Genomic DNA, 22,633 nt, shown 5'->3' on the forward strand with positions numbered 1-22,633 from the left:
CAATACAATTCACCAAACCGACCTTCCAAGCCAATTGCTCGTCAATGGATGCTTCAAAACTGGCGCGCTTTTCGGACCAAAACAAGCAACAACGACGACGACGTTGCCCCTTTGTCGGAAGACGTCTGTCGTCTAGTGATGTTCGAACCCGAGTAAGAGCAATCCCTCGACGGTACCTCCCCACAACACCCATCACCAGTGCACACAAAGTGTTCTTCTGGCTCATCATGGGTGCTCTCCAATGGTTATCGGCGACGGGCTCCTCCTTGTCCTCCTTCTTCTCTTCCTCCGCCCTCACCAACCTCTCTTCTCTTGCAGTTGTATTTGGTTGAAGGTTCTCCCCTCCCTCCCCCGTTCTCCTCACATTGTGCATGTTGTTTTTGTTGGAGGACTAGGAACAGTGCTCGTATGTGTATGTCTGTCAGTCTGAGTTGGAACGTGTGAGCGGATCATCGCCAAATTGTGCCACACACTTGTGATGAAACAAGTACACTCCCCGCGTGAAAGTGTTGGAGCCTAACTCATACCAAAACATTGGGATTAGGTCTTCACCCAGGGATTTGAGGCATAGATGAGACTTCAGACCCTAAGGGGACATAGACATTGTCATTCAAGGCCTTGACGCAAGGCCACTCGAGCCCTTTGAGGGAAGGCATGACACATTGAGGGAGCTCAGCTGGTAACATGTTTTACTTCCCCTTGAACCCGGAAAGCTCGGGCCTTCGAGCTCCATCATTGGACAGTGAGGAAGGCGTTGGTTCGGAAGAAGGGGAACCCCCCAAATTGGGTATGTTCAGAAAATGTGGAGATAGCGGGGAACGGTCCCGTGCGTCCCCTTTGCCCAATGAAAATCTCTTGAAATTAGCCACCTCCATGAAGCCCAGTTCATCCCTCGAGTTCGCCACCCCACCCGAATCGCCCAGACTTAAGTTGAGAGATTGTGCCGTGACCAAGTCTGAGGAGATCATCTCCTTCTTCTCCGGATCTCCGGATGCCAAGCAACCCGTGGCTCCTCCGAGACACAAGCGACTGGCACATAAAAACAAGTTGGAGCGTCTCAGATTGACTAGCCAAGATCGAAGCAGTTCCCAAGGTGATGAGCCGCGGATTTCGGCTGACTTGCTAATCCCTGATTTGGACCCAACGCTGGCCTATCCGCCTCTTAAAGGTCACCTCTCGATGCTGGTTGTTTCGGCCAAGGGGTTGCGACAAATCATGAAGACCAGATATTTTGTCTACGACAAGAAAGTTGGGCGTCTGAAGTTTTATAAGAACGAAGAGGATCATCATGATCTTTTGGGGGAGATTGACATTCAAAGTGCGACATTTTGTTACGATGTGCAGAGCGACCGGAGTGGAGAGTTCACGATTTGGTGAGAATACGAATTTCAACCCTTCCATGTGTGATGATGTTCCATGTTGCACGAAATGCAAAGGTTTCTGTCCCTCTTTTACCTTCATCAGGGACTAAAGTGTCTAGAAAATTTGATCCTGTCATTCGTGAGTTTCATTGAAAACATCGGATGGTTTCCATCGAGAAATCTACATCGTATTTGCAGCTGATTACGTGATTAATGTAGAAGTTCGAAGGGTGACATTTCGTTTCAAATTTGGTAGTTTGAGTTGAATGAATGCGTCCTTTATCTTGTGGTAAACACTCGACAGGCAAACAACTTGTGCTTAAACTGAACTTTAAAGAGCACCACGAGGGGACAAATTGAGTCATTCTGATATCACCTGGTTCCACACTTTGAACTTGGGTTGTCATTCAATTGAAGTCCCTTTAAATTGCACCAATTTCCCAAATAACAGCAGTGACTCAAGTCCGCCTGGATTGTCATTGTACCTTTATCGGAGTTTGGCGTGCTTTTATCTAGCAAAATTTCCTGAAGGTAACTTCATGAATAATCAATGATGTATCAACCTTGATTACTTCTTGGTGCCTAGCTGAGTCTCTTCCCATTACTTTTGAAAACAAAGAACTAAACGCATCGGACAGGAACAATATTGTCTTCAAGTTTAGACGAATTGGACTTCTTCGTGAATGTTTTGACTTTCGTCCCCCCTTTTGAGAAAAGTAATTCAGTCAAAACCGGATAACCATCTTGGGAATAGAATTAAATATGTAAGGTGATGGATTAATGAAGGTTTATCCTTGACAGGGAATGACAAGTCTATTTAGCCTGAATGAGATTCTCATTAATTCTTTGAACTATTTGATCTCTGAAAGATGAGAGCGGTCTATTCAGCGTAATTGCTACGCGATATATCCTAATTTTTTGAGATTGATTATGGCATGTGAATGTATGAAGGAATGTTCCATTCAAGAAAAACAAACAATTTCAAGTGAAACGCATGGAATAGAAAAAACGCATGTTATTGCTCTCCGCTCTCCAATTAGTGTTCCTTTGATAGCTCTGGTTCTTTGTGGCACACACTAGTTCGACCCAAAACATGTTCCCACTACCGTCCAGACTCGATTGTGGAAAACCACCACATAATAAGGATGTGGCATGTCCGTACTTGGGTGTTTCTGGTCGTGGTCGTCGTCCTATGATCTGGTTATGTCCATAAAGTGCAGATGCCTCAAAAGACCATATCAAAGATATTATTTCACCGCCCAGTCCTATCCATCAAGATATTAGAAGCCTCTCCCAGACTATTTTTGGACCTACGAGATTTCTAAAGAACAACTTCAGCAAACCAAATATTGTATGCAAGCCCAGCAATTTTCGATTCGACCATTGAATACATACATAAAGGAGTGCATGAATCAACGCATGCATGGGTGCATTAGTAAACTCAAAATAGATCAATAAGTTGTATCGAATAACGGATTAATCGTGAGTTTTGTTTCTCACATATTTTCCAGCACACGTCTTGGAGAACATGTACTTTCGGCTGGAACAGCGGAGCGTCGCATGTATTGGTTGCAACAACTCCAAAAAGCCCGACGCGAGTTTGCTCAAAGCTCAAGTAACAGGAACTCATTTCACAGTCAGGTAAATACGAATGCTCTTCTATGGAGCAAGAACAACATACAACTGATCTTTTTTTGGTAAGCTACTAGTCTTCTCTGTGGCGACGAAAATCTTGGCTCATATTCTCTCCGTACATTGGAAGCAAGTTTCAAGGTCGTGGCCACATTACGGCTAAAGTTTGAATTCCTTTTTTAGTCGTATTCTGAGGTTAGGAGAACAAAGATTGACGTCGCTTTAGGCACGAAGCCTTTGGCTACCTTTGGATGAAATAAAACTACGATTCTGAGATCGTGAGAAAGTAGACGAATATAGTAGGGCATTAAGAGTACTGTTTTGTTCCAAAAGAGTTTACTTTTGACATGTGCGATCATTGAGCAAACCTGTCTTTCCTTTCTCTCCAAATTTAAACGTGCGTGTTATTGGCTTTCCTTAGATTAATGGTTTACACATGGCGCTTGCTGACACTACTAATATTAAAATCCCCCTACCCAAAAACTCACATCCATGCCCACTAAAGCTCTGAAAATGAAAAAGCTTTGTCAAAGCGAGGTAAGACTTCAATTGAAGCCCTCGTATATTAAAGAGAAAGTGCATTAGTATGGGTTGAATCCATTTTCACCATAAAAACCACACATTTTTTTTAATATGAAAAATTACCCCCTCACCATTGAGCTGATTCACTAGAACACTTGTAGTATTGGTGCCTGAATGATGAATTAGCATAAAATATTACTGTTGAAGGCGCAGTGAGTAGAGATGGGCAAGCAATACGTACAAAAGCGGCAAACACGTGCTTTACGTAATTCACACATCACAACGTCGACAACTCGAGCATGAGATTTCCCGAACTCACCATGAGTCATCAAATTACCTCTCGTTCGATTATCCATTCCTCCATAGGTTGGTCTTTTGAAAGAGAAGACCCCGGAGGAAGAGTTCACTCTTAAGGAATCAAGTCCTTTTAAAGAGATTATGCATACCCTGGATCGACCCTGTTTTGATTACACGTCTCCGCCCAAGTCTGCGGATTACTACAAGAAAACCTCGTTCTTCCAATCTTTCGCCAAGAACAAACCCAATTTCCGACTTCCGAGGTCAGCCTCCATGAGAACACCGTCTCCACCCCCTGGGGATCAACGCTCACCTCCTCCTTCCAAGCCTCTTTCGTCTCCAAGCACCAGTTTCACAGCTCTTACAAGGATACGGAAGTCCATGCGCGACAAAAAGCCCACAACTGGCAATGCATTTTCACCAAAGAGGTACGTAAGCAAAAAACGTACGAAGGTGAGCGTCGGCGCTCTGGCGGCAGTTCTCATTAACAGGTTTGACTCACGAGTCAACTGGAAGTGAGGCGGGAAATTTAACTCATTTCCGATTCGATCCTTGCTGACAAGCTATTTCCTTTTGACGGTCGAAGATAAATCTTTGTACGTATTTTGTGTCCTTTCAGATTCATGGATGAAAGAGATCGGGAACTTGCCATGCTCAGGGAAGATTATCAGGCATCAAAAGACGAGGCAGCCGCTTCCAAGGAAGTTATCGTTCTTCTTAGGAAACAAGTGGATGCTTTACAAAAAGAGAAAGACACATTGTAAGTTGACTTGCCTTGTCGAATTGATGGGAAGGCATTGGAAAGAGGATGCCCTGCTTATAAGTTTAGGGCCGGGGAAAAATAAGGGCTCAATGGCAAAGTAGTTAATAGGTGTGTTTATTTGCATTGATACTACTTTAATTTATAATGTCTTCATGTTGAGTTAAGTTTTAGTGAAATGTCTAAAATTGGTTCAAAGATGCGGGAAGAAATGTTTGTTTTTTTCTATTTCCGAAAGTAAAAGTGAGCTTGAGGGGAAAATTGCAGCTTTTGACTTCAACGAAGCGGATCAATAACAAAATATTCTGCACCCTATACAAAACAAAGCTTTACTTGAAACCTTCTATGTCAAAATGGATATATTTATTAAGAGTCAGAAAAAAGTAGACTTTCTCCCAAATAAACGGAACAAAAGTATCATCATCAAATATTTGGAAAACGTGTTGTTTAAGCCCTTTTCCGAGCCCTATTCCTTATGGAACCGAAATCCGATCCCGTTTGGAGTCAGTTTCAATTCCAGACAAATACAGCCTGTTACATTTCAATTTTGATGGCCAAGAGTCGTTCTCACGAAATCACATAATACATCGGTCTTCTGTTCAGTTCTTCAAATAGAAACTGAACTTTCAGCCAATCTCTTGCAAGACTGTTTTGTTATGCCGATTGGAAGTTTTCAAATCTAAGTAAATACACGGAAATTTACCACAGCCTTTCACGTTTTTGCAAAGACTCTCTCAAAGAACAGATCCTGTCAAGCTGATCCTTTTGAGTCGGTTTTCTGGGTGCTGAAATTATCCCGCCGGGCTCGGTTTTCTTAGGACTTGGATAAAGTTTAAGGTGAAAGTCGAACTTTCTGATGATGTACTTTGTGCTGGGAAACTCCTCAAACAATGCTTTATGATGCAAGTTGCTCAGGAAAAAAAGAACTAAGACCTGGAAAGTCAGTAATGTAACGCATATCCATCCATCACACCCATGTTCCCTCTTCTCTGGTGGGACTTCTTAAGAGTGGTCGCCTTGTTTTATCAATTGTGGTCCATTCTGTTGCATTCACCTCGTAAACGAAAACCATGGCCATGAAAGAGAGAAATCGATATTGATACCCGGTTTGGACGTAAATGAGTATTGAGTGCACGTCTGTCTCCATGGGTGAGAAGTTGACATATTCATCATTTCTTGGGGCATCTTCAACATTCTTTTCCCCAACCGATAGAATAAAGTGTCCATGGATAAAGCAAGTACCTCAGGAAGGAGAAGTTTTAGATATCCTGGGATAAAGCACAGACTCTTAAGATAGGAAGCGACACGATTTTCCTTCTCCCGCCAATTAAGGCTATTGCGTTGAACCAGGTTAGTCCTGCAAAGTTTCATCATTATGGAGACAAGATTTCACTCGACAAATGGTGCACAGGTGCAGTTGCAGTAAATAATGATCTTTTTACTTACTTACAAGATCTAAGATATTTATATGGCTATTATAGAAAGTTAAATGATCAAATGATACAACAAGGCATTTCACATGCCATTTTTAAGTACACTTACGTGCCTGGTACAAGCAAGAAACATCAATGGTTACGAAAATGCAACTTACCATTTTTTATTTTCAGTTGATACATATGGAAAAATTTTGACACCAACAGTTTAAGCCTACCTTGGCGGGCATGTTTTGTGATAACAAAGGAAACGACGCTTCCTTGGATAAAGCAATAAGCTTTCACCTGATCTGGCCTAAATATAGATTTAAACAGAGAAAAGAAGCCTTTATTTTTGTCTAATGTCACCACCATTCATCCTTGGAAAGCGACCGACCAAAAAAGAATAACAATCTTGGTTCTGATCAATAGGACTGAGTTGCAAAAACCAAACTTTGACGACAGCCAGTTGTTGGAAATACTCCGAACAAAAGATGGTCAAATCGTGGAGTTGGAATCTTCTGGCAAAGACAACCAAAAAGTGATCGACATGCAAGAAAACCAGATTGACAAGTTGAAAGAGGAGGTCAAGACCTATCAACAAATGCTCGAAGTAAGGCGATCCAATTTAGCTCCAAACAATGTTGTGGTTCTTCTGACATTCCAATAAAAGTTTCCATGGTCTCATTCGGCTACTCGTCTTGGGGTCCAAAAAATGTGCCGGTTCCATCTAAAAGTTCCTGGGCGAAAAGTTCGAGCTTGTTCCTTTTTGGTTCTTCTTGATCAGCTCTCAGAAAGGGAACCAAGATCTACATTTGTCTAGGGATTGATCCTGCATTCGTATCAAGTTCCATCTGAACGTTTTTTTTTACATCTTAAACTTTCCGTTTCCTGTTCTCTAATCCAATTTATTTGGGAACTCAAGTCAATATTCAAAGCCAAGGAAACAGTTCCCCCTCCTGGCATGTTCTTTTCCCTCCACTTTAAATTGAAGTCATGAATAATTATATACTCTCCTTTTAGGCTAAAGATGACACCGTGGTCAGGTTAACCAATCATGTTCATGAGATGGAGCTAAAACAAGTAGTCGCCCAGTCCGCGGCATATCCAGAAGTCTCTCCAGGACCCAAGCTCACTTCCAATGGGATCAGCTTCGATAGCGACAAGTTCGAGTTCAAGGAGTTTGTGGATATTGGCGTTCAAACCGATATCGACAAAGAGAGGGAGAATCTCCAAGATACGGTGATGGCCTTTGAAATGCAGAACAAGTTCCTCAATAAGGAGGTCCTGGAACTCAATCACCTACGACAACAGGCCACGGACAAGGAACAAAAGCTGTTCATGTATGTAAAAGTTGGGACACCGAGGCTAGAGGCTTTGGTTTATCCAAGGATCATTTACATAGCAAACAACTCAATTTGGACGACTAGGTCTCGTTTCAAGGGACTAAAGTGACTGATGTCTATTTTGGTTCGTGTCAGATGTTCTCAAACTCGGGACCGATCGACGTTCTGGAAGACTCGCGTAAAGAATGAGAGAAAGTAACCAAGATCATATCCGAGGGGAAATAAGAAGGGATAGGGGATTAGATTCCTAGCTGAAATATTTCTGCTCGGAAGATTATAGAATACCATGCATTTCGAAAACCAGTTATTTCAAAAGAACATTCATTGAACATCGGTCCTTAACACTTGAGCCGCGTTTGATGTAACATAGCGAGTAGGATGGGCACATGGTCCAAATAATCTACGCTAACCCACCGACCCACTGACTTCGTGAAAAATCCCGGTATATGTTATATGTTTATCTTGGTACAGGCGTCGATCAATTCTTGTTATTCTCAGACCACTCTTGACTTTATCTTCGTTGGCATGAAGGTGCTCTTGATTGCCTAGAAATGGGCATTTATATGTTCCAGTAAAAAGCCAATTAAGATTAGACGAAATCAATCCTGTGGTTGGAGATGGTTTAACATGACTGATTTTTGTTTCCCTCCTTTGGCCAAGTGCCTGAACAGAAGAGCCTCTCTCATTTTTAAAAATCCTTGACTTCTATAAAAACTCCATCTCCTTCGCCAAGTCCTGAAATTAGATAGGAAATCAGGGTAGCAAAAAGAGGGGAATTTAGATCCAGCCAAAGTTAGCCAACCACAAGTAATGCAACATCCGGACTCTCTACTTTTTTTTTAGCGAATCGTCCGATTGGGAGGCCAAATTCTACCAAATCCAATCCAAATACCTTCTCCTCTTGAATGAACTTCACAATCCTCAAGTGGCAGTGTCGGCCTCCAGACAAGAGATGGTCAGTCAGCTCCTCAAGGACATTGTGGAGGCTGCCGAGAGTCCGACCCTAACCACCACCTCGGCCTCATATGACAGATTCGGCTTCCGAATTGACTTGGACAGTGAGCCTTCGCTCGAGGACAAGGCCGAAAGGCTTCGACGGCAGGCCGAGGATGATTCCCAGAACATGACCACCGAGGTGAGAGCTGGGGATTGAATTTCAAATGCCTTTTCTCGACAGGGCGATTGCGCCGCGCGAGGCTCTTTCTCGTCTAATCAGAGCCGAATTGAGTGCGGGAAAGTGCGTATCTACGTATGGCGAGGTTCTCAGGTCCTCCGTGGACTACGGTCTCGAATCGAGCCTCGGCAGCGAGTGAGAATGACTTTCAGAGTGCTTGGAAGAGCTCGCTTTGATATTGAAAGACTGAGGGTGAGACGGAGAAGCTGGGATCTTGGACGAGGATTAGTACTAATCCCGAGAGATTGATTATCATCAGGCTCTACTGACATCGAGCTCTGATGAACGAGATGGAGAATGGCCGCGAAAAAAAAGAAAGTTGAAGAGAGTGCGACATCTCGCGTTGGTTCTCGTAGGTTAGCTTGAGCTGGAAAGAAGTCATGTTTCGATTGGAGCTAATTTTGAACACGGCGAAATCATCTCATCACCACTCTCGATTCTTACACACACGAGATAATGGCTGGGGAAACTTTTGGGAAGCTTTCTGGCCCTCCATGTTATCACGACTTAGTGGTTCAAGCTGACAAGCAACGAGCTAGGTCGGGATAGTTGAGGGCTTCGAGGAATCTCTTTGAAAATGTTGGTCGGTCTGGAGACGGACTTGTTCGACCACTCCTCTTCAGCGATTTGTCTCAACAATGCTGATGTTCCTCAAGTCTTGTGCAGCCTCACATTGGAGTAGGGAGAAGATCACACAATATGAAATAATAGTCCTTTGCTGATTGTGACCTTATTCCATATCCTGGTATTTCCCCAAGTACTTTCGGCTCCAAGTGGGTCTTTTTCTCCCCCGTATTTCGAATCCAATCGAGCTGCTTATTGAAGTCGGAAAGTTTTCAAATATCAAGTATTAAAGTCATAAGGAGATCCTGAAGTGGGTGTGGGTGAGCTCAAGAGGTTGATATCGAGTTTGTTTCATGTTTGAAGGGACCATTTCTCATCAAAAGGCTTTCTCTTTCTTTTTTCTTCTACTCTGGTCTGCCTCGCCTTTGATTTCTCTATCTGTGCGCCTACTCAGGCCCACCACCCGACGTTGGTTCCACGTTTTCCTGCTCGCTTTCCTTACCTAGTATCGTTACGGAACGTCTTCTTATCTTTTGTTTCCAGTTGGAAAACCGCGAATCCAAATGGGAAGATGCCATTGCCACTCTCGAGAGCAGGGTTCCTTTCACGCTTACCAACGATATCAAGAGGCTGTTGAGGCTGGGAATCCCCATCAGTCAGCGGGTAAGACTTAGTTTAGCGAACATACACCATGTACCAATATGGAATGGGGCTGCTATTCACCAACCATCTCTTGGCCGGGAATTTCTTTTGTATAAGTGAGAGAGAGGAACGGCAATTGATCCATAAACTTGGCTCCCGCCTTTATGAACTAACTGTAAGGTGCTTTCGAATTGAGACGCGGAAAAGCCTCAACATGAAGTTAGGAGGAGTAGAATAAGTTGATGCACAACATTGTTGTGGTTTTTGGCATCATTAATCGAAACGACAGTTTCCATTCCTGCTTTTTTATGTTTATTAATCAGCAAGGGATCTGTACCTGAAGCTGATTGAAAACTCACTTTCGCTTCTTGATGTAGGTACTTCCCCCGAGCCCCCCCTTCCCTTTGTCATGAAAAGAAAAGCAAGAAATGAATTGTTTATTGAGAAAAGGTATTATTAGACCAAATGAGAATGATTGTTGATTTCAGCTAAAGATGGGTCTATAACGCGTGAAAGTGTGTGTGTGTGCGTGTGTTTGTGAAGTGATTTCAAATATGACGAAAGGTGCAATCTTACAAATGCTACAATTAGAAAATAACAATTGATGTAATCAACAAGCTTAATATCTGAATTATTGGATCTATGAATCGAGTAATTGCGGGACTCCCGCCCACCTCTGGAAGTTACACTGCTGCACCAGCGAAAGAGGGAGGGTAATTGCAAATATGAGCTCAATAGGGGAATCCGTCTAAAAGTAAAAATGTTAGGCCTCCTTTTAGATTAGTAAATGTTCTATTGAGAACGAAATTGGTTCGGTTGCCAAGGCACTTGATATCTCATCATGAGCCCAGCTCAACCAATGAGAACAAACAACCTAAACCGAAAAGAAAAAAGAAACGGCGGAATTTCGTTCTAAGCGCCAGATTACTTAGTGGCTCTTTGTGCAATTGAAAGCCACGAAGCAATTAAACAGAGAGGGAAAGAGAGGCGGATTTCCAAATATTCCGTAAGCAAAGCTGGATAAGCTTGTTTGAAGCGGTGTTGCGGCCAGCTGGAATTCGTACTTTTGCATCATTCGTATTTGCAATGAGAGTGGGAAATCCTCCTACTCCATTAGCAATTTGGATTCACCAACTTTTAAGAGGGATGAAATGCAAATCCATCTACTCAAAATGGGGATGGATACCTGCCGGCTCCATCGTAATTCGAACCGTGGCTCATTCTCGTCAAATTCGCCATGGCATCCTTCAAGTTATGCAAAGGATGCAAAATATTTTGATTGTCATTTGCTGCATCGGTCTTTGAGTCCAGGTCAATTTAACGGTACGCCATCCCTTAACTCTGAGATTTTAAGTAGCGCAAACCAGAGATTGTCTATTTTTGTGATTAAGTGTACTTCCTCATATGAAAGATTGTTCTACATGAGTGGATTTGATCTTACTTACCAAAAGCTTTTACCACGAAATAAATAGGTTCGAATACACATTTAAGGGATTGACTTGGGATCCCTTACATGAATTGATTGCTTGTGCGTATCTTAATTTGTATATTAAATCTAACCCCAAACTTCAATTGAGCAGCCAGATTGGTGGGTAGCAAGTGCCGTCATGTAAACCTGTAAATCTAATAATAGTCCAATGCAGACTAGTCGCAATAAAGAATAATAATGATAAAATATGCTGAGGATACTTGTTTGAAGAAGGCAAGGATGAAATTAGGAGACGCTACAACATCTAGTAGCATTCCGGGTAGAGCTGTGCATCGGATCGGATTGACCAACAATTTTCAGATTCGGATTCGGTCGGATTGAACATTTCGTCTGGATTTGGGTTCGGATTGGGTTCGGATCCGATCCAAATCCAAAATTGCAAGATAAACTAAATGAATGTATATTTGTTTTGAAAATGGTTTGTTTCCCAACTCTCAAAATGTGACGGAAATCAAAGGGCATCAAAATCAAAAGTTGTGAATGGACCTACTATCTTTAAAGTTGTCACAATTGTGTGGCAATCCCACGCAAATAAAGACACCTAAAATTTCAGAAAATAAAAAAGAAGAATCGAAGTACTGTATTTGTCGTCCATACAGTCAACATTAGGAAAAAGGAAATTATAATACCTCGGCACATCAAGCCTGTGAATTAACAACTGTTGTACCATTTTGATAACAGAATTATAATCAATAGCACTACATTTAAAGCATATGACATAAAGACAAGTTATGCTATTCTATTAGTGTTACAAAAAACGACATTATTGCAACAGGAAAGTTATATTTTGACTAAGGCAACTCCACTCAATCTCATCATTTAAAAAAAAAAAATTAATTAAAGTTAAATGAGTTCTTTTAAAGTCAATTGGGTGAACAAATCAGATTTGGATCAGATTTGCAAAATATTTCGGATTATAGTCGGATTAAGCAAATATATCTCGGATTCGGATTCGGATTCGGATTCATTCTGATTCGGCAGAGCTCTTCGATTCTGATCCAGATTGAGCGGAAAATTTCGGATTCGATTTACAAAAAAAAAATCACTTCGGATCGGATTCGGAGACCCTGTCGGATCCGATGCACAGCTCTAACGCCGGGTCAAACTCATTTAGATCGATTAAAGTAGAAATGCATGTGGCCATCGTAATTTAAATCGATCGTCACTAAGTCTTTTGGGTTAACGTCTGTGGCAAATCATGCTAATTTTGGGGATAGTTTTTTAACTGCAGACTTTTTCAATTCTTTCGCCATCACTCAGACAGATTTCCTAAAAGGTTTCACAACATTTAGATAATCCCAAGCACTCAGTTTTTTTTTTTTTATAAAAACCCCTACGATTTGTTGTAGCTTCGTAGTCTTTGCGAAATTGCCCTTAATCTATGAGAAAAGTGATTGAACAAACAAAATGTCCGTATGAGCAACATGCCCAGCACCGGAACATCACAATACTTGCCCAAGTAAACCTCAATGTCCTCCGCGTTTTCATAAAATGCACATCCGGTTCAAAAATAGTGGGATAATGAATGAAAAGAAACAAAATTAAGCCTGTTTTTCTTACTTCTTCTATCAAAAAAGGGAGCTGTTTGGAAAGCCATCGTGGACCACAAGTTGATGAGAGCCTCTCAAGAGCATTTCCCAACGGACTATTACCAAAAGGTCCTCTCCAACTACAATCCTGGGCAAACCATCAGTCCGGCCGCCAAACAAATTGAGCTCGATTTGCTGCGAACGTTGCCCAACAACAAACACTATGATGGACCGTATGCGGATGGGATCGCCAAGTTACGTCGAGTTCTCTTGGCCTATAGTGTGCATAATCCCGAGGTCGAATACTGTCAGGTGAGTCCGGGACTAAGTGTGCACCTGCGAAATAATATCAGGTAGGACGAGTTTGAATCGATCTCCTCATGTGACCGTAAAGTTGAGATAACTTTCTCGTAAATGTTTTCGACCTTAGCACGCGAGTACTTTACCCTTCCTGAAGAAGTGCATTAACGATGAAATCGATTGTCCTCGCAAAAGATGCTGTATAGTTTTTAGAATGACCACCATTGGTTTTTTTCCATTAAAATTGACTAGGATGAGTGTTTTTGCCCACTTTAGCAATCTTAAGGGTGAAAAACCTTACTTAATATCATAATGTTGGTGCTATTCCTCCACCTACAATCCTAAGATACACCCACCCACGTGAGGATGAAGCTCTTGGCATCCGTATATTTGTCAAGGAAACCAAGATTCCCAAAATAAACTTTATTCATGCTCGCGCACTAATGCTCTTTTCTTGGTACTTGCTCATTCATTCTCAACATCCAAGCCATGAGAGCAATTCGAAAATACTCTGACCTTCAATTTTTAGACCGAGCCAGATCGAGAAATTTCCAACAATCTAATTCAATTAGGACTGTTCTTCCGTCATAGGCGAAAAAAACCCGCAAATGGATTTCCTTATTCCATGGACGAACATACTCAAGGAGTGGATGTGAAAGATCCAAAAAGCCCACGGTCACTTGATCAAGTAGAATGAATCCCTTTTCGCCCGAATTTGTTATTTCTATCCCTTCTCGACGAATCAATTGCAAGGTCCTTGACCAATGCTATCTAGTTTCATCTCCAAAGGCTGTTATTGATCATCGGATACCAATTGGGTTCTGGAGAATTTTCGTCTTCTTCCAGGATCTCTTCCGCCACTCAATTCGAAGAAAATGTACTTCCAGTGTTTTGCCACCCGCCGGATTTCCCCATTGACAATCGAGTAATCCTCATGGACATTCCAATCTCTGTTTCTTTTTTTAGGGATTTAATCGAATTGTGGCCATCGCTCTTCTATTCATGCAAGAAGAGGACGCTTTTTGGCTTTTGGTTTACATCATCGAGCATCTGATGCCTCCCGAGTATTACAGTCGCGACAAGCAACTCATTGGCGCTCAAGTGGATCAGGTGCGAACATGGGAAATACCCCTAGTCTTAAGAGAACAGTCGGAATTGTTCTGCACTGCAATGCAAACTCGCTGAAGAGCCACCTGGAACAATCTACATAGAATCAAAGCATATGGAAAATGCCGAAAGGTTTTGACGTTGATTTTGGTTATGAGAGGTCGGTTGAGTGCCATTTGTTGTTATTGCAGAGCAATAATCTTTGTGGCCTTCAATGAATAGAGCTTTCCCAGCTTATCACTCCCCAGACAATGAATGGCCCTGGATGTCTGATTGCTTGATTAGTTTTATGAGCGAACAATCTTTATGCTGGCGTGTTTAAGGGTTGGAGATACATTGTGTATCACTTCGGGTAAACTTGCCTCAGTACAGACATGTGCGTAATTTTGAATTTTGGGTGGGGATGTGCATCTTGAAAAGGCAATTTAACTTTGATTTGGAATATTTCTTATTTTTTCGTGATTCTTCTGAAAGCCAGAAGAAAGTTTGAAATTGGATTCTATGAGAATTAAAGTTCACTTGGAATTCCAAGATTTGCATTCGTTGGGGCGTAGATAAATCAACTGTTCTGCATTCGTTATCGAAAAAATAGACCCTTTCACTGTGAAAGGTCACTTTTTGGGAAAACCAGGAAAATTATATCCACGAAAATCTCGAATGACAAAGATTTTCAAGAGGATTACAAGTCTTCAACATAACGCTGTCCTAGAGAAATTTTCTTCAAAATCCGATTCTCATTCTGTCGTGACAATTTTTACAGCCTGAATTGACTAACTATGTTTAGCGCTGTCAGTCTTCACGTTTTTTGAACAATAGGACAAGCACTTTTGTTCCTTATGGCAACTCATAGATCAAATGAGAAGGTGGTGTGGATGAAGAGCGTCAAGTTCGTCTGGTAGTAGAGATAAACATGGATTCACTCTGACGTTATTGACTTTGAGTCTGTCATAAATGAGGACAAACATGGCTTTATGAGGAACTATGTGGATCGGACGTCAAACGGAAAAGTTCTGGTTCTATTTTCAGGCGGTATTGAGGGAGTTGCTGATGGAAAAACTGCCCAAACTGGGAACACATTTCGCCAATCATGGCGTTGATGCAGGCATGTTCACTTTGAATTGGTTCCTCTGTGTATTTGTGGACAATATTCCAGTGAAGACTTACCTTCATATTTGGGATTCATTCCTTTTCGAAGGAAGCAAGGTAAGCCTTCTTGCGGATGAGACATCAAGGTTCAGTGAAGAGGCTAACAACCATTGTTCTCATTATGAATGAAGCTTTGAAACCCTCTTTAGTTTTCATCTTTTCGACAGATTCATAATTTTGCACTCTTTGTAAATGGGTCGATGTAGTTTTGGTCACTGGAGAGTTATGAATGGAACATTTCCAAAATGTCGACTCATCAGATAAGCAAACTAAAATCCATAGCTTAAATTGTAATAAGTTAAAAAGATAAGCTTTTGAGGACCATTTTTCATTCGGAACAACGAGGGCTCTGTATTCTTCTTTAAGAAGAATCCATTGAAACCTTCATCTACTAGCAAGGTGGGAAGGCTGAAATTTTGCGCACAATATAAAGAAGGTCTTGATGATATTAGACAGAGCTTGATTTTAAATATTGATGACTAGCGTTAGATTCAAAAACAAAATGTGCGGTGTGAAATTTGGAGACTCGTGTGATTATAACGCCAAGACATTTAAACTGTGCAAGAAAATGAGCGAAGAATAAAAGCACATCTACATATAAATTAAACACATAGATATGTGTAAGAATTTGCATACCATGTAAGAATTAGACCTGGACAGGTTTGATGCAAAAGAAAATCTTGATTAACCCTACATTCTAGAGCTAGCCAGAGCCGCCAACTGGAATTCGACTGTGGATCAGATATCATGCGAGAATATCAAAGTTATAAAACTTTGTTCTTGAATTGCTAGGGGTGGCATTCCCAGATGCGATAAATTAGTCGGAGGAAAAAAAAACTCCCACAATTTTTTGAGGCTGATATAGTCAGTCACATTTACGCAACATTTTGAAAAGTTTCACGCAACCTGCGTTGTTGCTTGCGGCCTGTGGTAAACGTTATTCTCCACTGATTAGTTGGCGGTGCTACTTAAACTTAACCTAACCTTACCTAACCTAACACGATATTAATAGCCTTTAAGGTCTCTCTCCAAACCTTTCTAACAGTTTGTCACTAATCGGTGGAGAATAACGTTTATCGCGGCCTGTTGGCTTATCATCGAAGTTCCAGGGATGCTTAAGAGAGTAGATGACAAAACGCAAGAAACTCCTTGGAATAAAAATCCTTATCAATCATTTCCATTTAAGGAATAACAAGCATACTTAATGGAAATGAATTCGAAACCTGACTTTCAACGAAAATGCATTCCAGACATGGGAAACACTACTCCCTCTTGTGCCTAAGGAAATTCGTGTACATTTTGCCCAGCCATAAATTACTCGATTAATACTCTTAGGATCAGTGAAGCGCACTTTCACCATCCAATTGCCGGAGGGAGGAGGCTTCTAAAGCGGAGAATGGAAAGGTTGAGAATTAGGCAGGGATTTGGGAGTTCGATTAAAAAGTCCCTCTTTTTCCCTCGTCTCGGTCCATCCAGCAACGTCTTGATCCAGACGAGCGCTCTGGGTCCGATGAAGAAGTGGTCTTCAAGCCATGGGTGCCAAGCCCAAGAGTTCCACGAAGAAGGGTAAAACTATCCTATCCTGTTGGAGGATATGCGATGGGACTTCCACTCAAAATATGATTGTGTCGATACGACTCTTTCGCAATTTTGGGGAGCGGGGTTTGAACTAACACCCTAAGGCAAGAGATTGGCAATTGGCCTAATGGCAAAGTCTTGATGATTTTATTTACCAAGATGAGGTAGCTCTGTCCGTGAACTGTGTACAAACCTGAATCAATATTTTACTTCTTAAGTACATCTCAGTTAGTTCTGGGATGGATTTTCGTCTGATTCGTTTGGAAACGCCCCGAATCCAGACTCGTCCTTTTCCTGCGTTCTGTTAGATAATTGAGTTACGTTTTTTGTTGCGAAATTTTGTTTGGCTGTGAGCTAAAAATTCGAGACTTCAATCAAGAAAAATTACACTAAAGATTGATTGTGCCATTTTTGATTACTTTTTCCCCTTTTTTTTGGGCTGAAGTGCTCTTGCCAGGGGTGGACTCGCCCTGTAACTAAGTAATGAGTCTTGTCATGTTATCGATTGACAATTCCTTTTAACCCATGCAGTCCTGTTTGACGCTGAAATCCCCTCGTGTCACTTGAAGTGGTTCACTTTGAATAATTTTTGGACTCCATTACCCTCGGGAAAACCATCAACTTACAAGAAGCCTCGGGTGAAGAGTTCACTTCCGTTAAACCGGGTCCAAGTTGGTAAACGGTGGCAACGAGTCCGTTCCAGCACTTACTTCCACTTCTTCCCACCCAGAGGCCTGAATGCAGCCACACTTTGAAGGCAGAAACATGCTCCCACACCCCATACAGCCACTCGGGGATTACCATAAATGTTTGCTCAAATTTTGACCTCCATCGGCACAAAAATACACTCAGCTTCTTCGAGCTCTAAAAGCCATCACCAGAGCTACTTCACTTGGTTGTTATGTTTTTGAGCAATGTGGAAACTTGGATGGGAAGCAGCCTCAGTTTTGGGTGTCTCTTGGCCTCGCGACTGTTAAAAGAGGGGGGGAAACCCTTGAAAAAGTGCACAGCCAAGGAAAGCTCTCTGAAAGTGGGTCTTAGCCATTTTTTTTCGAGCCCTTCAAATTTTGGAGGGGATTTGATGGCTTAATCAATTGCATCCTCATCCCCATTCAATTTGCATCCACAGATGCAGATTGTCATTGGACGTGTAGATGAGTGGCTAGAGGTTAGAAGAGGAATCGAATGAAACCACCTCCAAGACGGTTCTTCTTGAAAACTCCAGTTCAGGGAAAAGAAACTTGGACAACAAGAAAGTTTTGAGAGGCCAGGGAGTGCTCCACTCGTTCGTTCCAAAGAGAATTGAACCACGAAAGAAGTCCCTTTTGAGCAGTGTCAACCATGTTAAGTGGATGTGGCTTTCGAAATGAGAGGCTCGAGTAAGTCGAAGCTCGAACCCCTCTCCGGGATGGAGAGGACAAGTCCAAGTTTGTTCTCGACATCTGTCTTCGTGGCAGAGCAGGGGGAATTTGGAACTTGAAAATTCTCTTTAGATCCTGTCTTGTCAGCAATGAGCACATTTTTTATGCTCTCCTCCCAGTCATCGTTGGTCGGTTGAGTCGCTCTCTTTCCAGTTAAGATGGTCTCATTTAGAATCATTTCATTAGTCTGACGAAACTGTAACTTGACTCCATTCGATCTGGAAGAATTGAGTCCCTCGAGTTTAGGCGGCTTTGAAACTTTGTCGCCCGTCGTCCATATTTTGAAGACCTGTTTTCGCTTCCCGATTTTGGCTTCTCAAACTCCCATGCCAAGATCGAGGGTTGCCTACGTACATCCAGAGATAACGACAAATCTTTATTGGCCAACGGCCGAGAAGGAGGAAAAATTTGTATTCCGGAATGTCCAAATCGTCGTGGTCGTCGTCGTTTGGTTTTCCACCTAGGGCATAAATCATCGGACGGGTATTCCGGTTGGAACTTTGGAACTTCCTTGTTGCCAAATGGCTGGGCTCCCCTGTGACCTTGATCCAATAACTTTTCCCCCCGAAATGAACCACCGTCTGTGGAAAGGATGATGTTTGCTGATGGATCGAAGCCAGTTTTGGCGCAGTTTCGGCACATACTTTCAGCCAAGAAGGTGTACTCACTCATCCCATCGCTTTTCGTAATCGTTCCATCCTTTCTCGGACAGATCGTTTTTTCAACTTGACTTCTGCTGCCCGATTATCGTCATGCCACGTCGTCAAATTTTGGCCAGCGATATTTTGAGGGCCACGAGGAAATCTCCTAATCTTGCTTGATAAAAAGGGGCCTCAAATGTCCACTCTGGGGGAAAAGATTTGCCCAAAAGGTGTACTGATACTGAAAGGCAGAGGGATAAAAAAGAAGTCGTCCAGCCGTTGAGGTGTCCGTTCGTTGTGTTTGGAACCCAGCTTTGGCACTGTGATGTATGATGTATCTTGTCGTGTGGCTAGCAAACAAGGGCCCCTATGACTTCTAAAGTTGGCACTAATTGCCTCCCTTCAGTTTCCAAAGAGCCTCCTCGGATTTGCATGTGTATCCTCAAACGCGATTGTGCGTCCCTTGGGTGACTCGGCTCTCTCATTAGGAGATAGGAATGAGAGATCCAACCAACTATTGCTTATTTGTGGCCATTCAGTGGATAATGAGCCGTGGATGGAACGATGCTTGGGTGGGTGAATCAACGTCAACCACAGAGTGTTTCAATCGAGAACGGATTCATTGTTTCAAATGGCTATTGCTGGCAAGAGGAAACAGTGAGCTTGTTTCTGTCTCGCTTCTTTTTTTGGCATCGTCTCATTCCAACGGGAATGGTGGAATTGTCAGGTCTGGAATCCAGATTGGACCAAAATCTCGGTGCGATTAAGGCGGTGTTCCATCTTTTTCGTGTCTAAGGCCGTGACATCTCGGACTGGATAATCTGGCTCCATTCTGGATTCCTCACTGCAAAGAACGTACGGGTGGCAATGGCCTGATTTATGTAGTCGAGGCTTCCTCGTCGTCTTCTCTTGACTTATGCAAGCCTAGAGGCAAGTTCTTGGGTGTCTTCCTTTAACAGTTCCCACACAAGCATAATGGTCTTTACCTTGTGGATGATTAGATTTCGAACCACTTCCACCTTTGAGGCTTCTTATTGAATCTCGACCTAGAAGCAGTAATACGTTCCATGCCCTGCAGGGAGATCTGGTTCCTCATTCTCTCTTTTCGAACCAAAGGAAATTAGCAGAACTTGGTTCTTGGCATCAACGGCGGTAGATTTTCAAAAGTGCGTTATACAATAATACCTCTCTGGCCTTGGAATGAAGTGTAGAAGAATGTTCCAAGCCTTGGGGGTCAACAAAATAAGCATTGATGGGAGGCCAATTCCTATTTGCCTGAACAACGATGAATAAACCTCGTTGATAGAGCGGCGACCCCGTCCAGTGGTCTATCGTGGTAAAGAGCGATTCTAATTAAAAATATGCTCTCTTAAGATCTCTACTCTGTTTGATATGATTTGGTCGTTCTTTGGGCTGGCCCCCAACAATGGCAACCCTGCGTCAACGATCAAAAAGCCATTAATTCATCACCACATTGTCCATCCAACATATGGATAATGGAGAGTGCCCTTGTTTGGAAGGCAAGCAATTCTCCGAGTACGTTTTGGCCCTTCAGAGTAGGAAAAGAGGGACAAAGACCACAATGAGCTATATGTATGCGGTTTCTCGAGAACTCTTCTTAAATACAAATATACACGATTATCCAATAACGCAAACCTCCATGCCCGGCCTAGAATCTATCCGATCAAGGAAATGGTTGACATCAATTGTAATGCTCAATCCACTCGGGGGGGGGGGGGGGGACATTTCCAATAATAGAAAACATTGCCTCATGTTGGTGCTGCGCGGTGCAAACAAATCAGTTTGTATTTGGCTTTTGAGCTTTGCAAATTTGGCTTTTGAGCTTTGCAAAGAGAGGTTTTGCACAAGCTGCTCGCTCGCTCGTTGGCTAGGCTTGCGTTCCCTTTTATTTGCATTCATTGTACCAATGGGTGAGCGTTTTTGTCTTCAATTGAAATCAAATCTGGCACCCGGAGTTATTGGTCTCGTGTTTGGCATAACTTCGAGCCATTTCCAGCCTTATCCCCCCTCTCTCTCGAGAGCTCAAATAGTATCCAGCATATCCAAATGATACCCATTCAGATCTCTTGTTATTGATCGGAATCTCCAGTACGTCCGTCGAGTTCGAGTAAAAAAGGGGTTGTCCCAAACTCGCTCCAAAAAGGACTCCAGGATCCTTATGGGCTTTGATAACTTGGCCGAGAAAGACAATAATCTTAGAATTTCGGGCCATCTTCCTTCCTCCTCTTCGCCTTCCTTCCCTCTCATGTTTCCTTGGCCGTACTCTGAACTTTATGGCTCCCAAGTCCGTTGAAGGCCAACAGTTGAGAGGATCCTTGCTAGGGAGTGAAGGAGAATTCCAGAGAAGGAAGTGTAAAAGCCCCCCCCTTGAATGGCGATCATGGTTTTGCCTCGAAATTAGAGGGCTAGAAAGAAATTCGCTCTCTAATTTAGATTAGATCAGTTTACAGTAGAGGCCCATTAGTCGTCGGCGGCCTTGGTGAAGCGAGAGAAAGAGACAAAGAAAGAGAGGGAGAGAGATGTCCCCTGGAAAAGAAAGAGGAGCAACCCAAGGATGCCATAGGGTTAATAAAAGAAACTGCCAACGACTCACTGCGACTCTCGGTACTCTATGTATTGCATTTTGGGTACAATTCTGGTTTTGGCTAACAGTGTCAGCTACTGTAGAAAAGGACATTTATTTTAACGGCCCTCTCTTCCCCCAAATCTGAAATTTATTTCATGGACATTCCAAGGATACGTAGCACAAGTGTACAACGTGCAAGTTGAAGACAAGAGAGAGTGAGAGAGAGCGAGAGAAACAGAGTTCAAGGCAAAGTGGTCGATGCGATAAGCCCGGGAAAAGAATCCAAACTGGAGGTCCATTTCATATCGTGGAATATCATTCCTAAGTTTGTCTTTTCGCCTTCTCGCCACCTTATCCTCCTCCCTGGTGGGTTTGGCCTTGGCCGGGCTTAACCCGACACGGAATTGGCATCCAAGTCAAATGAGCTTCAGAGGAAAACGGGGAGCCTGGAAATTGAGACGCAACTCTGGGAGAATGAAAAATCCCGTCTCGCTCTCCGGCAACTTCCAGCAGCAACTACGTACTTCTCATACAGAGAATGTCGACCACACATTGGCACGTCTTCAATTAATGTCACCACGAACACCGTGGAATGACATTGTAAAAGAGGATTTTCACCACATCGGGTCAGCTGGTTACTACCATTACTTCCAAGGGGATCAGACAACGGGAACGTCACTGAATGCCCAGCGAGTCAACAAACCACAATTTGGCCCCAAATCTTCGCAATTGCCACTTTAGTGAGGATGGACGGTCGGACTAAGCAGAGGAGGAAGAGCTTCACCAACAATCTCCCTGAGTGAGCAAAGGCTCTGTTCTTTTCTCTTTCCTTCTCGCTCTCTCAACGAAATCACGCGAACTTATTGACGGATGGAATTGAAACGAGTTTTTGATTGACTATTTCCAAAACTTCCTTGGAAGAGAAATCCCCACAAGTCCCTCAAGGGACAGATTTCTGAGCATTCCCCATGTCTGCATGCACCCTTGATGGATGAGGGCGGAAATTTGCATAGAAAAAGTTTCTTCATTTCATGGTGCAGCGTACAATATCAAGGATCGAATTTGGGCGAGGGCACAGAAAAATGACAGAATTTCATTTAGCCGCAATGAAGGACGAGAAGCTCC

At 42.7% G+C, this 22,633-nt stretch overlaps 1 protein-coding gene across 2 annotated transcripts in view; it reads left to right on the plus strand.

Annotated features, from left to right (window-relative positions):
• Positions 1-22,633, plus strand: part of LOC131886633 (TBC1 domain family member 2B-like) — a 55,915-nt gene continuing 33,282 nt past the window's right edge. Inside the window, exons 1-11 of one of the 2 annotated variants that reach the window (XM_059235023.1) lie at positions 1-1,373; positions 2,873-3,002; positions 3,882-4,240; positions 4,432-4,572; positions 6,417-6,597; positions 7,008-7,327; positions 8,174-8,465; positions 9,612-9,731; positions 12,777-13,040; positions 13,995-14,138; positions 15,162-15,338. In XM_059235023.1, coding sequence (XP_059091006.1) covers positions 685-1,373; positions 2,873-3,002; positions 3,882-4,240; positions 4,432-4,572; positions 6,417-6,597; positions 7,008-7,327; positions 8,174-8,465; positions 9,612-9,731; positions 12,777-13,040; positions 13,995-14,138; positions 15,162-15,338 — 2,817 coding nt within the window. In that variant the 5' untranslated portion in view covers positions 1-684. The remainder of the gene's footprint in view (positions 1,374-2,872; positions 3,003-3,881; positions 4,241-4,431; positions 4,573-6,416; positions 6,598-7,007; positions 7,328-8,173; positions 8,466-9,611; positions 9,732-12,776; positions 13,041-13,994; positions 14,139-15,161; positions 15,339-22,633) is intronic. The other variant, XM_059235022.1, reaches the window with a different exon arrangement.

Source organism: Tigriopus californicus, chromosome 9 (assembly GCF_007210705.1).
Source record: "Tigriopus californicus strain San Diego chromosome 9, Tcal_SD_v2.1, whole genome shotgun sequence".
Taxonomy (NCBI): domain Eukaryota; kingdom Metazoa; phylum Arthropoda; class Copepoda; order Harpacticoida; family Harpacticidae; genus Tigriopus; species Tigriopus californicus.